The sequence below is a fragment of the Uloborus diversus genome, chromosome 10 (genome assembly GCF_026930045.1).
Source record: "Uloborus diversus isolate 005 chromosome 10, Udiv.v.3.1, whole genome shotgun sequence".
Taxonomy (NCBI): domain Eukaryota; kingdom Metazoa; phylum Arthropoda; class Arachnida; order Araneae; family Uloboridae; genus Uloborus; species Uloborus diversus.
In genome coordinates, this window is record NC_072740.1 from 56,925,777 (window position 1) to 56,939,900 (window position 14,124).

At 31.5% G+C, this 14,124-nt stretch overlaps 1 protein-coding gene across 1 annotated transcript in view; it reads right to left on the reverse strand.

Annotated features, from left to right (window-relative positions):
* Positions 1-14,124, reverse strand: part of LOC129231214 (WD repeat-containing protein 11-like) — an 84,637-nt gene that overhangs the window by 32,434 nt on the left and 38,079 nt on the right. Inside the window, exons 12-15 of the mRNA XM_054865470.1 lie at positions 12,180-12,362; positions 10,409-10,517; positions 5,864-5,961; positions 2,615-2,738 (exon numbers count right to left, since the gene is read on the reverse strand). Of these exons, the coding sequence (XP_054721445.1) occupies positions 2,615-2,738; positions 5,864-5,961; positions 10,409-10,517; positions 12,180-12,362 (514 nt within the window). The remainder of the gene's footprint in view (positions 1-2,614; positions 2,739-5,863; positions 5,962-10,408; positions 10,518-12,179; positions 12,363-14,124) is intronic.

The following is a 14,124-nucleotide window of genomic DNA, read 5'->3' on the forward strand; positions in this document are numbered from 1 at the left end:
ATTTGATTTACAATAAAAGATTTTTAAAAAAATTCAGCGTGAACTTAAACATTACCTGACAGTATTGAGTTCATATTATCATATGCATATAAGTAAACAAAATGATCCATTCATATCCAGGAAGGAAATGTATATCCTTGAGTTCATTTCATTCTAATGAAGGAATTAAATGCATATACAGTAATTTGGGGCTGTATAAATACCATGAAAAATATATGAACTAACTAAATCATCATATAGCTGGATCCTAGTTTTCAAAACTTCTTGCAGAAATTGGCCACTTGCCCTTTTCTTTTTTTATTTTCCCCTTCTTTTGAAATGGTACCTATTCAGGTGTCATTCCAAAATTCAGCTAGGGCAATAAAATTTATATTTTAATTTCAAAAAAGAGAAGCAAGGAAAAAGTTTCAGCCAAGCTATTCTACAGCAGTTAGGAGAAAACAAACTGTTTGAAAACTTCAAGCAGCATTTGTGGTATAAAAATTATGTGTATTATAAGAATTATTTTTAATCATTTCAGATTTAAAAAGTAATTATTTGCACATGTTGTTGATGTGAACATAAAAGTCATGCCTGCAATATATACAAATTATTTTAACTGTGAAAAGTTTTTAGGAACATGATACATTTTATTAAAGTACATAATAGTTTCTTGTATAGAGATATATAAAAATTTAAAGTCAAAGTTGAAATTTCTTGGAATAAAGTCAAAATACTTGCATAAAAATGTCATACCCCTACAAATGCATTGACCACTTACCAATTTTTATATTACTGTCTTTCTATTCCAATGTCATTTACCTACAGAACTTTAAATATACTAGACTGCATAAGAGTCTTTTTTTGGTAGGAGATTTCAACCCTAACGATTCTTAAATTAAATATATTAACAACCTAAAGCTCTAGAAATTTTGCAAGGGTGGGGTGGTTGATTTTTTTTACATACCCTTTACTATGAATCATGGTTTGCAAACGTTCATCATAAATGCTTTGGACTTAACTTCAAAACACTTTTGGGGCAGAGATACAAGCCTCTTTTCCTCCTACTTCAACATAATCAAAGATTATCTAAAATTATTGTTTTTTGAGCTTCAATATCGAAAATTTACCAAGGATGATCTACCAACAGCCCCACAAGGGTGGGGCTATAGAACTATCGCCCATCCCTAGTATCCACCTTTGCAAACAACAACATTAAAAAATCAAATATTAAAAAAAAAATTAAATATCGTGAGATGGGGTAACTTTGGGACACTTTTCAAAGTTTTAATAAGTTCTTATTTTTATTTTCAAAGTAAAATAGCTTCCAAAATCAATAATATGTCAGTTGAGACTTCTATTACAAGATCTGGTGAAAGAATAACTGTAATTGTTATGGTATTTCATTATTTTTAAACATCCGTCCCAATCTTACCCCATTGATTGGGATAACATTGAGACAGTGCTTTATCCACATTAAAAGCAGTGGGAAACATGACTTTGTAAAAATGTTACCACACTATTATTATATAGGTGCACTACATACATTAGAAACAGCAAGGGAAATGAGTTGATAAGAATCCTAGAATATCATATTCAGCAGGTCATAAGAACAATACAAATTTACAATGTACAGGTTATAAAACATAAAACTTATAATACCATGGTTACTTTTACATTAATCACTTGAGGTGGTATTTATCAATGTGTAAACAGACTTGAATATGATTTGGTGCGCACAGTTCTTGAGACACAAAAAAAAGTTTTACCAAAACAAGACTTTCGAAAAACAAATGGAGAGAATAACTTTGCTTGCAACAAGTGCAGTGGACTGGTATTCTGACAACTGGCTGTCAAGTAAATGCGCAATACAGGTTTACTCAACAGACCTGATTGCACACTGGACTAAAACAGTGTGTGCCACAAAGAAACCCATAAAATAAAAATTATTCACTGTCTGAAAGTTAGCCACCCAGTCCCAAATTTACCCGCTCTCACGGTACATGTGTTTAGGGATCACAGCGAACTCCTTTTTAGTGCAAAAAATGAGAGCTTATAGATGGAAAAACATCCAAAAAATCTTTTGAGCATAGGAAAAAGGGTTTCTTGTAACCTCACAAAACATGTATGTCTGCTTTTTTTTTTTCAAAGTTGTGCTTTTTTTAATATCATTGCTCATATTACTACTTTTCACCACAATATAATTTATTATTCTTTGACTACTGGGCATTTAAAATTAAAATTTTGGCGAAAATCATAACCAAAATTACAACTACTAACCCTGATATCATACGATTGATGTTCTTTGCTTTTGATCAAATTTTAACATCTGAAAAAAAAAATACTGAAGAAATGAATAGAAGAAACATTTTCATAAAGGTTGAATGCGATAGCGTGAGTTGAGATTGAGCCACATTTAAAACCTTCCATCTATTATAAAAACAGCCTTCTACCTTTTATGCCACAATCTACTCGGTACGATCTAACTCCTGCTGTCACAAAGTCACCCCATTAGACAATGAGTGAAGTAACATTTTTTATCATAAACACTGCAAATTTGAAGGATTTCATAAAAATATAAATACAAATTAATTATAAGATGCATTAAATTAATAAAAAATGGCTATTTACTTACATCAGCAGGGATAACTGAACCATGCTTGACAACATTTCCATCAACAGAAAAATGGTAAAGCATACCATTTGTATCAGTAAATACCAGGTTCTCTTTCTGATATGATGAACATTTCATAGACATCCTGTGAATGTAATATTCATTATTTCATTGAAAATGCTCATTTACCTGAGAATGCTATTTGAGAAATTGCATACGGAAACATGAAAATTTTGCTACTATAATTACTTGAAAATTTCAGTAAGAAATGAAAATAAAAAAGTTTTAGACTCACATAATCTGGTGTTGAGGCATCTAAATGAGTTGGTTGTACAATATTTTAAGTCATTAAAAGTTTGAATAGAAATTCCTTAAAAGTTCTTCAAAAGACCTATTAATTTTCTTAATTAGTTTAGTGTTATAACTTAATTTTCTTATTTTCTCTCTTATCAAAATGCATATATACATATTTTTAAAATGTTATTTCTATTACAAATGAGGCGAGGTGAAGCAAAAGGATGTAAGTGGACATTTTCAAGTTTTGAGTAAAACAGGTTTTAAGTTGCAGACCTAAATAAGCTTTCACTGAATTTTTTTTTTGTAAATCATGCTGTATAGCAGCACCTACCAAGGCTACTTGTACTATCTCTTGCCCCAAAACAGAGGAGAGGTTCACCTTCCATTTGTACTGGTTATCTCCAAATTTTTAGTTTTGGCACTTACACCCCTTTACTTCTCACTGACTCAAATTATCTATAAGTTTAAAAATACAGATAGCAGCAATTGATTAGTATTTCAGCGCATTACAATAATCTGACAACTCTTTCTAACATTGCTGAGTTATACCTATCAGGAGATAGCTTTGATACATTATGAAAAAGAAAAATACCTAGAGAACAATGCCTATATAAACATTTATAACAATCAAAAAATGTCAATTTTATGCATTCAAAATCGATACTCAAATTCTAAATTATTTAACTCATAAAAATCTACAGAACTAAATGGACACTAACCCTCGGCGTATGGCTCCCGCAATTTGAGCAGTCCAGTTTTGTCCCCGACAACAGGTCACATAAAAATTGGGGGCAAAGAATTTTTTCCCCTTATTTCAATACGGATCCCGCTATTCTCCCATGTAGGTTAAAAGATTTTAGAAGGATTGAAAGATTTTTTAAAAGGTTTGATGCTTATTTTTGCTGATAGATGGCACAGGAGGGTTCAGAATTTTCAATTCTCTTGCTTGATTCCCCCCCCCCCCTGCTTATGTGTGAGTTTGCCTTTTGTCATCTTACTTTTTATTTGCATTATACGTAAATAGAAATAGTGTCTGATTTTTTTACTAATAAACCCTGCTTGGTTTAAAGCGGGCATCATATTGTATATTTTTCTTAAGCTTGAAAGCTATTGAAATCCCTGTATTATTTTAAAACAACTGATGAAGATGTGAATTGCAAGATATGTGTACAGGGTGTTCCATTTTAACCTGCAAGACCTCTATTTTTGCAACCGTTAGTCCTAAATGCATACTTCCAATTGCAAAAATGTTCAAAATCAGCTGCAGGGTTAAGATATTGAAAGCTTGAAGCAAAAATAAAAAGGTGTCAAAAAAAAATTAACATTTTATAGGGGCCCTAGGTCCCCTAACTTACATTTAGAGAAATAATCTCCGTTGAAAACTATTACTGACACAAAAAACTTGACATTTGTGCGACTAATGCTCAAGGAGATATTCCAGTTCAAAGTTTTAAGGGGCCATACAGAAGGTGAGATTGGAACTTATCGCCCTTTCAGAAGAATGACAGGTTGACAAAATAAAAAGGTATTTATATTTTTCATTGCTATTCAAAAATAAATTCAAATGTGATGTTGTGATAGGCAAAAACACGCTACAAAACCTCGAATAATTTGAAAATTCACTCTATGCACACATGTAATTTTAAACACTTGTTAACCAATATATTTTCCCCTAAAAGGTGTTACTGACGGCGAGTGAAAAGTGTTGTAAGTCACAAAACGCTGCGTTTCATATCTCGGTGAATATTGGTCGTACTTGTTTCATATTTTTTGTGTTGGAACTATTTTTCAATGGAGATTATTTCCCTAAATATAAGTTGGAGGACCTGGGGCCTGTATAAAAAGTTAATTTTGTATTTTTGACTCGCAGGTTAAAGGGGAACACCCTGTATAAAGAAAATATTAAAAAATCGCCCCGTATTTCAGGAATGGAAAGTATAAAAGCTGAGCTGTACAGGGAGGGTTAAAGAAATATAACTGTAAACTATAGCAAAATTACTTGACACAAAAATTCATAAGATATACAGCTAGCTACAGAGGGTGTTTACACATTTTTAAATGATTACAGAGCAATTTTCTTAACATTTAAAACTTAGTTTTTTTTATATAAGCTTAATCTGATAACCTTGTTTCTGGTCTATGTCTACATAATGCTTTCTATGATAGCAGGGCTTTTCCTAACATTTCTAGACGTGTCGCTTGCCTATCTCGTTCCACAACTTTCTAAAGTCCATCAATGGTAGTGGGTCTGCCTTTAGAGAGAGCTCTTTTCACCACACCAAAGGTATAATAGTCCATAGAAGATACATCAGGGGACTTAGCAGGAGTATGCTGAAAAGGCATGTATGCAATACCTGTTTTAAGCAACAAGTTTAATTTTTCAAGGAATGCAGTGGTGTTTCTCGTGGTATGACTGGTGGCTCTGTCTTGGTGCCATTTTTTTTTTTTTTTGAAAATTTTTGGGATAAAGAAATGAAATTTTTGCTTTAAATATTGGACGTAAAACATTCTCCTAATGATATAATGCGCTGATATTAACATTTTCCTCCACTTCTTACAAATAAGTCATAGTGCAAAATCTATTACAGAATGTAAATAAATAAATTTTAAAAAGAATAAAATACTAGGGGTGTTATTTTTTTTCATTTCCTGTTAATTAGCAAAAAATATTGGGTGTTTAACACAAGGTTTGTCTTCTTTTTTAATTCCAAAAGGGGGGGGGGGGGATGAAAAACTAAGAAAAGCAATCATTTTCAGAACTACTTTTTTTGAAAATATGATAGGAAAATGGAAAAACAACAAATATTTAAAAGATGAGAGAGCCATTAATCAAAAATAAATTGATCAATGTCTATTTAGTTTCAGAACAGATCTTAAATGCATGTAATACTTCACAAAAGAAAAAATATATAAATTTTTTGGACAAAATAATAAAGAATAAGCACACACAAATATTTCAAAATGCATTCTTACACATCTCGTTCCATAGAAAATTCTGAGGATGATTCCTTATTTTTCTCAAATGACAGTTCCAGGGAAGATTGACTTTTCTTGTGACTAGGAGACCATTCCTAAAAAGAGTCACAAATTTTAGTTTAATTACATGATCACAAATTGGAAGCAAAGAGGTGTAAACAACAAAATGGAACAATTGGAGATAACTAGTGCAAAAAACATGAAAAACACCCATTTGTTTCGTGGCCAGCAATGCTAACAGTAGTCCCAACAAGTGCGGCTATCCAGGGTGATTAAGAAAATTAAGTTAAGTTATATTAAGGCTCATTGTATGATTCCAACCATGCCAATGTTTTACTCAAAATATTTCTTCTGTCACCTGTAACACTTTGTTTCTCAATGAGTAATACCTCTTACATAAGGATTCAGTCTTGTTAGTAGCATCCCAAAATAATGCAGACTGAGTGTTACACATAAATTATAAAGTTATCCTTATAATATCTTATTGTCAAACGTGAAAGGTAAAATCATATCCTCACTGCTCTCAAACTCATGACGTAACTACTAAATTTTGAAATGGATTAAAGCATAGCAATTACCAATATTCTACATCTTGGTTATGTCAGCTTATGTTCCCAAGCACTTTGTTACATTAGTAGCACAATGTTGAATAATATTCTAAGTATTAAAACATCTCAAAAACAATTAGAGAATATTGCGAGTTTGGCAGGAGATAGCCATACAATAACATCTTTTTCAATGAAAATGAAAAAAAAAAAAAAAAAGAGAAGTGATAAATGAAAACTGTGATGTTTATAGAGAGACAAATTTTGTGTGACATGAAAGAGACGTATTTTAAATAAAGAATGAAAAGTTAACAACAGTATTTCTTATGTTTTCAAAATTAAAAATAACTGACAATAATCATTACATTGTCCCTTCTTACTGTTGTTTTAGGGCTGAGATATCTAACTGTTGCTTTGAGACAAGGACATATTTTATAACAGTGGATAACAATACCTCAAAAATATGACCACATCCAGTAGTACAACTGGAACATATTCTTTTCCACAAAAGAATCTTTCAAGTAAATTGGCCAATATTTTCTCTACATATGAAACTCATAGAATATGATTAGAACATGATAAATGAAAGAATGCTAGACAGCTGTCGTCTCCAAAGGCAATTTAGCAGCTGGGCACTAATGAAAACTATAATACTTCTTGTAAATAACTTTTCTTTTTTGTATGAAGCACAGAAACAAAGTTTTTATTTACAGATAAATGCTACCTCATATTAAAAATTGTATTGATAATGGATTTTTTGCCCTATCTTTCTAAAAACTAGTCATGAAGAGATTATTTTTAGCTAACCAGCTGACTTGGTGCCCAGTATTTGTGACCCTGATCACTGTGGAACACAAAGAATAAGACTGAAATATGCAAATGCAACACAATTCCACAAGATCAGATTTCCAAATCTTGTTGAAAGTTTATCATGCACTGCATAGTAAAGTTTTAAAAAAGAAACAAATTTCAAATGAATTTGACTGGTGTCTCTTCACCCAGTAAATCAGTGAAAGCAATGAGAAATAAGACTTATAAAAATATGATCTGACCTCAGACATATCATTTTGACGCCATACCTTCTATCTGTTTGATGTTCTTAGTTCGTTTGGCATTGTAATTTTTACATTTTACCAATATTTGTATTGAATCGAGAGTGGCTTAGAAAGAAAAGAATAAGCTATAATTGCCAAATAAGTAGCTTTAGGGATATTTTTCACATTTCTTTATTTTTCCTTTTTTTATTGATTGAAGGTTGATACATTAACATAATAAAAGTGATTGTTAGTTACTTGTAAATTTTTGAAATTATTAGGTAGGATTGAAAAAAGTTTTAATCTCATTTTATCAGTGGCATAAGAAAGGAAATGGTGTCCAGGTCTGAACCCGTAGCTTGAATCTTAAAATTAATTACTTCCTACAAATTATAAGTTCATATAAAATAAATACTAAAGGTTTTTCTCTTCTGTTTATAAGATGCTTTTTATCACCAAATTAGTTTTTGAAGTCTATGTAATGTTTAAATCAATAAATGACTGCTTCAACTTACATTGTCAAGTAGCCGAGTGTAACTTCTTGAATTATAAATATATGCAGGCAAGAAAGAATAAAAAAATTTAAGTTAAGATTCTTTAACTTTTCATTTCTTGCAGCGAATATTTGTAAAAATTGTAGAAAGTGGTTTGGAGTGACAAATCGACTCAAAAAAAAGAAAGAATAGATCATTCTAAGTAACATTCCATTTTTAAATGAGCTAATTTACTAATCTAAACCTTTTTTTTGCTCAATACTCAAACAAGGTGTGTGAATGTTTTTTATTTATTTTTTTTTTTTTAAGTAGCAAAGTAGTGACTACATTTCAGAAGTAGTTTGCAGTTGCTACTTTTCAAGAAAGGTATTTGTAGTTAACTACATTTGTAATAAAGTTATTGTAGTTAGCTACAAAAAAAATGTAGTTCTACCGACCACTGCTTAAAATTTTCATAAATCCTATTTTTGGCAAGTTTAGTAAAAAATAAGCAATTTTTATGAGAGGTGCTTGCTTGAATTAACTCAGATGCAATCGCATTATAATTTTTGGATGGGGGTGAAAAAAAAATGCATGTGTTAGTCCTCCATGGAAAAGACACTATAATAAAGATTGAAAATAAATATAAAAATTAATTTGAATTTTGACATCTTGAATTCAAATTATGTTTTTCGCAATCACGAGTGTGTGTATGTAGGCGTGTGTGTTTGTGTGTGGGGTATGTGTGTTTGTGTGTAGGGGGTATGTGTATGTGTGTAGGCATATGTGTTTGTATCTGTGTGCAGGCATGAATGTGTGTGTAGGTGTATGTGTGTGTGTATGCGTGCGTGCGTGTGTGTATGTAGTTGTGTATGTATGCCCGTGTGTGTAGGACATGGATGCAACCTGGAGACGGCTTTCGCTATAGGAGCAGCATTGTGAGGAGCCGGTCAACGGTGATGGTGCGAAGGGTGGCGGTGGAAAAATAAAATGATAGCATGCCAAAAACAGTGAAGTGCGAACAATAAGCAATCGTGATTGCTCAAAAAAAAAATTACTATAATCTCAACGACAAAACAGCATAGTGGACAAAAAATGATTGAACAGTACAGAAGTTGATGCAAACGGGTTTCAGAATATATCAAAAATTCTTAGAGTCCTTTATCACTTAAGCTTGTCTGCTCCAATCACAAAGCAAGATCTCATTCTGGCTCATCTTAGTCACCTAGCATTGGAAGTTATAAATGAGATCCCCTGCGATGTCATTAAAATTTACACAGATGGCAGTGGACTAGACGATCGTGCAGGTAGTGGGGTCTACATTGAAAAATCAGGGCATAACTTTTTCATTAGCTCCTGCAACCCAGATTTCTCCAGTCTTTAAAAGTGAACTTACTGCAACTAATCTGGGCCTTGAAGCAATCATTAACGAAAGCGACTTTGGGGAACTCTGGATCCTATTGGACAGTTTCAGCTCCCTTCAACATCTATACAGTTGGACCCATGTTGGAGACAAAACAAGCATCTCCATCCTTCATAACCTCCAACTTATATTAAAGCTTCACGATGCTCATTTTCAGTGGATACCATCCCACATAGATGTATTTGGAACCAAGCAAGCGTATCGCTTAGCCAAGGAGGGCTGTAGCCTCCTCTGCCCTTACCAACTCAGAGCATCTGTCCTAAATTAATTCTCATATATCAAAGGAGTGGAAGATCCCTCAATAACATGGCTGGTATGTGGCCAGGGTACCAGACTCTTCTTTTGACCTGAACCGCGATAGAGCATCTAAATTAGCAATTTTTAGATTAGCGAGTGGACATACAAAGAGTCTTTTGGTCTTTGAGGGCAGAAAAACTTTTGCGGTCTGCTCCAAGTGCAGGGTTTGGCTGGCTGCAGCCGAACATATCCTGAACTAATTGGGTCTTACCAAAGAAAACTTATATGCCTCCTCTCTTCTTGTCCATGATTTCTTAAGGGTCAATGATTTACTGGCTCTTGTCCGACTCCATCAGACAACCAGAGGAATAGAAACAACACAACAACAACATCAAAATTCTGCCTGGTACAGAGAGGTGTAATAACTGACATAATGCATAAATTTTACACCTAATGTGCAAAAGCTGGCAGTTATGCAATCTTTAAAACAAAAGCATACTATAACAAAGGCATAATATTTAATTTTAGTGTAAAAACTGCCAACATTACACTTCTGTAGCAGATTTTTTTCATTTGAAGCTATTCTGCACAATTGGCGAAGGAGTCTGAATCCTGAAATCAGACGCAACATCATAATGATGTAAAAAGATTAAGGTAGAGTAGCTTACAGGATAGGCTCTATTTTCAATAGAAATCCACAGCTTCATTTTTACACAGCACTATCATTTGTGTATCAAACAAAATAAATTTTCATACGAAAGAGTTTAACAAATATGCACAAAAAAAAAACGAATAAAAGTGAAGACAATAATAAATTTGTACACACTCACCAATGCAGTAACGATTGGATAATTCTTTGGCATGACTCGCAAGAGTGTGAGCTGCTTCAAATCCCAGATTTCAAAAGGATCTTCTTTCAGGACAATGACCATGTACTGTCTGAGTAAATGAAGTCAAAATTATCTTTTTTAATTGTTGTCATAAACAAAAATGAATTTAACGGCAATTTAAAAACTTTATTGAGAAAATAAAGAATCATATCAATAATCATTTACATCAAAAAAAAAAAAAACAATCATTCACAGCACTCTCATACTTTGAATACACTTTATTTTGATTTAATCAAACAATAGCCAACTTTTGTCAATGTTATTAAGTCTACAAGAAACTGCATTTCAATTTTTGAAAATAGAACTTTTTATATATTACTCAAAATTTAAAAAAAAAAAAAGTCGGCTCAAATTTTTGAGACAAAAGATAATTTTTGCCATCAGTAATTTCATAAATAAAAGCTTTGAATTGGCATTAAGATTCAATAAAAATAAATTTCTCAAAAATTACCCTTAACACAGCCAAAGTAAAAAAAATAGTATTTGTACTACATTTTCTTCATCTAACTGTACTAGAGCTCTCTTCTACAAAGTTTGTTAAAAACAAATGTCTTTTTAGTTTGGGATATATATATGCAGTTCAATTTTCCCGCATAAGTTTTTCGCATTACACTTTGAAAATGAAGTGATTGTAAATAATACACTTCTGATAAGTCTGTTAGAGCATATTGGTAATAGTACTATTTTCATTATTGTTCTAGTTTTCATAGTTTATTAATAATTAATTTCATATTTTATTATATATAAGTTTGAAAAGCAAAAGTAATCCTCTCTCTCGGACACCTAGCAATAACAGACAAAACATTTGGTTCCATGACTGTCTGCTATTTGGAGGTACTGCTGAGTGTATATACAGTACAACTCACTTATAGCAAGCACAAAAGGACCGCAAAAATTGTTTGTAATAACTGAGTGCTCGTAAAATACGGGTTTGCGGAAAAAATCAGTCACAGTTTTCCTTTTTTGCTTTTGTATTTCTCTACAGTATGAAAGTTTTTTAATTTACTTTCAGCTGTCTTATTGTCTTTTTCTTGTGCTACTGTTTTTCGAGGAATGCTCATGGCGTAAGAAACATTGTCATTTAAACCCATGGATTCAAAAAAAGTTGGAAGTTTCTTTGCTCATCAAAAGCCATCAAGTTTGTAGAGGGTCACATTTGTTACATCGTCCTTTTCTTTTATTTATTTTTTCATATGTATTAGCTTGAATTTGAGTTTGAGTATCCTTCAATAAATATATAATTTTCAAACGCTTCTCTACCAAATATTTTGAAAAAAGTGCTATCATCACTTGTTCTCAGGATTTATGATTCATCTATAACTTTAGATTTAGTTCGAAATGTGAAAGGAATTTTTCCCCAAAAAGGATAAGCTGGGTAGGAAGTTAATAGAAAATTTATGAACCACAAGAATATTGCACACTTTAAGTTGGGGTCTGCTCGTTACAAGCGAGTTTTGCTCCCATACATTTAACATTGTACGAACCAAATATTTCTGACTTCCTTGTTAAATCCAGATTTTCATTAAATCAGGGCTTGTTATACACGAGTTTTACTGTGTGCATGTGTATATATATATATATATATATATATATATATATATATATATATATATATATATATATATATATATATATTGAGAGAGAACAGTAAGGTCTTTTTAAGTAGTTTGATTGTTAAAGTAGGATTGTTAAAATAGAAAAAATTTCATGCCTAAGGTAAGAGACACGAATCATATCAATGGGTGATTCTTCTGTCCTATCTGCTCTTAAGATGTTGGTTCTTCCTGACTGTAGATCAGTGAGGAGGAGTTCGTTTCGCACCTGTCCGAGGCTACTTCCTGTATTTGGATGTGCATATGAGAGGAAAGAAGTTAATCCTATCCACTCTATACCCCTAAGAAATAAAAAAGATAATCAAGCAAAATACTGACTGTTTGAAAAGTTTACTACCATTGTTCTAAAAATTTCATAAAGGAAACTGTATGGGAATCTATCATTTAATCATTATAAATGATATAAAGGAAGTATTGGTAGATGTTAAAAAAACATTTTCTAGAATACATACAGATGGAAAATGATATGTTCAACAGATGGCAGAGAAGTATCATTGTTTCTGAACTGAAACAATGTATCATTATTTAACTGAAACACTGTATCATTGTTTCAGTTCAGAAGATTTAATTCATATCAGTGCTTTTCAGTCAATTTTACATACAATCCAAGTTTTCATCCAATGATAAAAATTCATAAATTCAAAAAGGAAAAGTGGACTATTTTCCTAAAGTTTTAGTCAAGTTCAGGTTATAATTATTTTACATTACAAATCTACTTATAATCTTAATTTTTCATATAAACTTCCTATTTTTTTCAATGCAGGTTATAACACCTTGCAGTTTTTTTTTTTTTTTTTTTTTCTTCTTCTCTTGATACTGTTTTAAAGCACGTAACAAACAGCACACTACTTGTTTCAGAGCAGAAAATCAGAAGTCTTGTATGCTAGATAACTTTACTAGAAAGTTTATTATTCATAGTTTTGATAAATATTAACTTCTGATGTTTTATCATAAAAAACGGCTAACGGTTGCAAAAATAAAGGTCTTGCAGGTCAAAATGGAACGACCTATTTATTATTACTCAAAGGTGCATTTGGTGGGCTTCCTATTTAATTTCTTTTAATATATCATCAAACTTTAAAAGTAAGACACCATTTTAAAGATTTTTCCAATGCTATCAGCCAAAAATAAACAAGTCACATTTTTGCTATTGTTTGTGTAAAAACAGTTTTTAAAAAATGGGTTTTGAATTCATTTAGCAGAGTGAAAATGCTTTGCACAGGTCAGTAATTACGAAGAAATATAGAAAAAAATAAACATAAGGTTATTGAACAGGATTCTCCAAAAATCAAGATATTTGTAGATTTTAAAGTGTTTTTCTTTTTTCAAAAAAATCATCTTGTTTGCTGACTAAGTCTTTTGAGTTTGTTAATTTTATCTGATGTATTATTTATAAGTTACTGTTGTATAGCCATTTAAAAACTGCATCATCTAAAAAAAGAAAAAAAAAACACCCACTGTGATCAAGAAATATCCAAATCTCGGGATAATTCCTGATTATGGTCAAGTTCAAATATTTTAAATTCTATTTCAACTTTGAAGGAAATAAAGGTTACATAAAACTTGTTTTACACATGTCATTTAGAATTTTTCCAGGGGGAGGGACAAAGGGAGTACACTCAAGGCAAATTTTATAGGAAAACAACTAAAACCTTGCCTTTTTATGTGTAAAAGCATTAATTTTTCAAACCTAAAGGGGACCTTAACCCTCCTAAATGATCAGCCTAGCTTGTTTCATAAATAATCAAACTTTCACTAAAATTTAAATTCTGCTTTGAGTTTTTTTCACGAAATGGATGTTTGCATGCTTTGATCACCCTAACTTCATAGTCCAACTCTAAAAATTTTGAATGCAAAATCTTTTTTTTTTTCAAAATTTTTTTAAATCTTTAAAGTTTTGCAAAAGAACTTTTTTTTTTCAAAATGTTATTCATTCCATTAAAATACATGTAATTCTCTTTGAAATGAGCTATTATACAATTACCAAAGAATTTGAATTTTCCAAGAACAATTTCCATAGAGCATTTTTAAGCACTGCTGGTA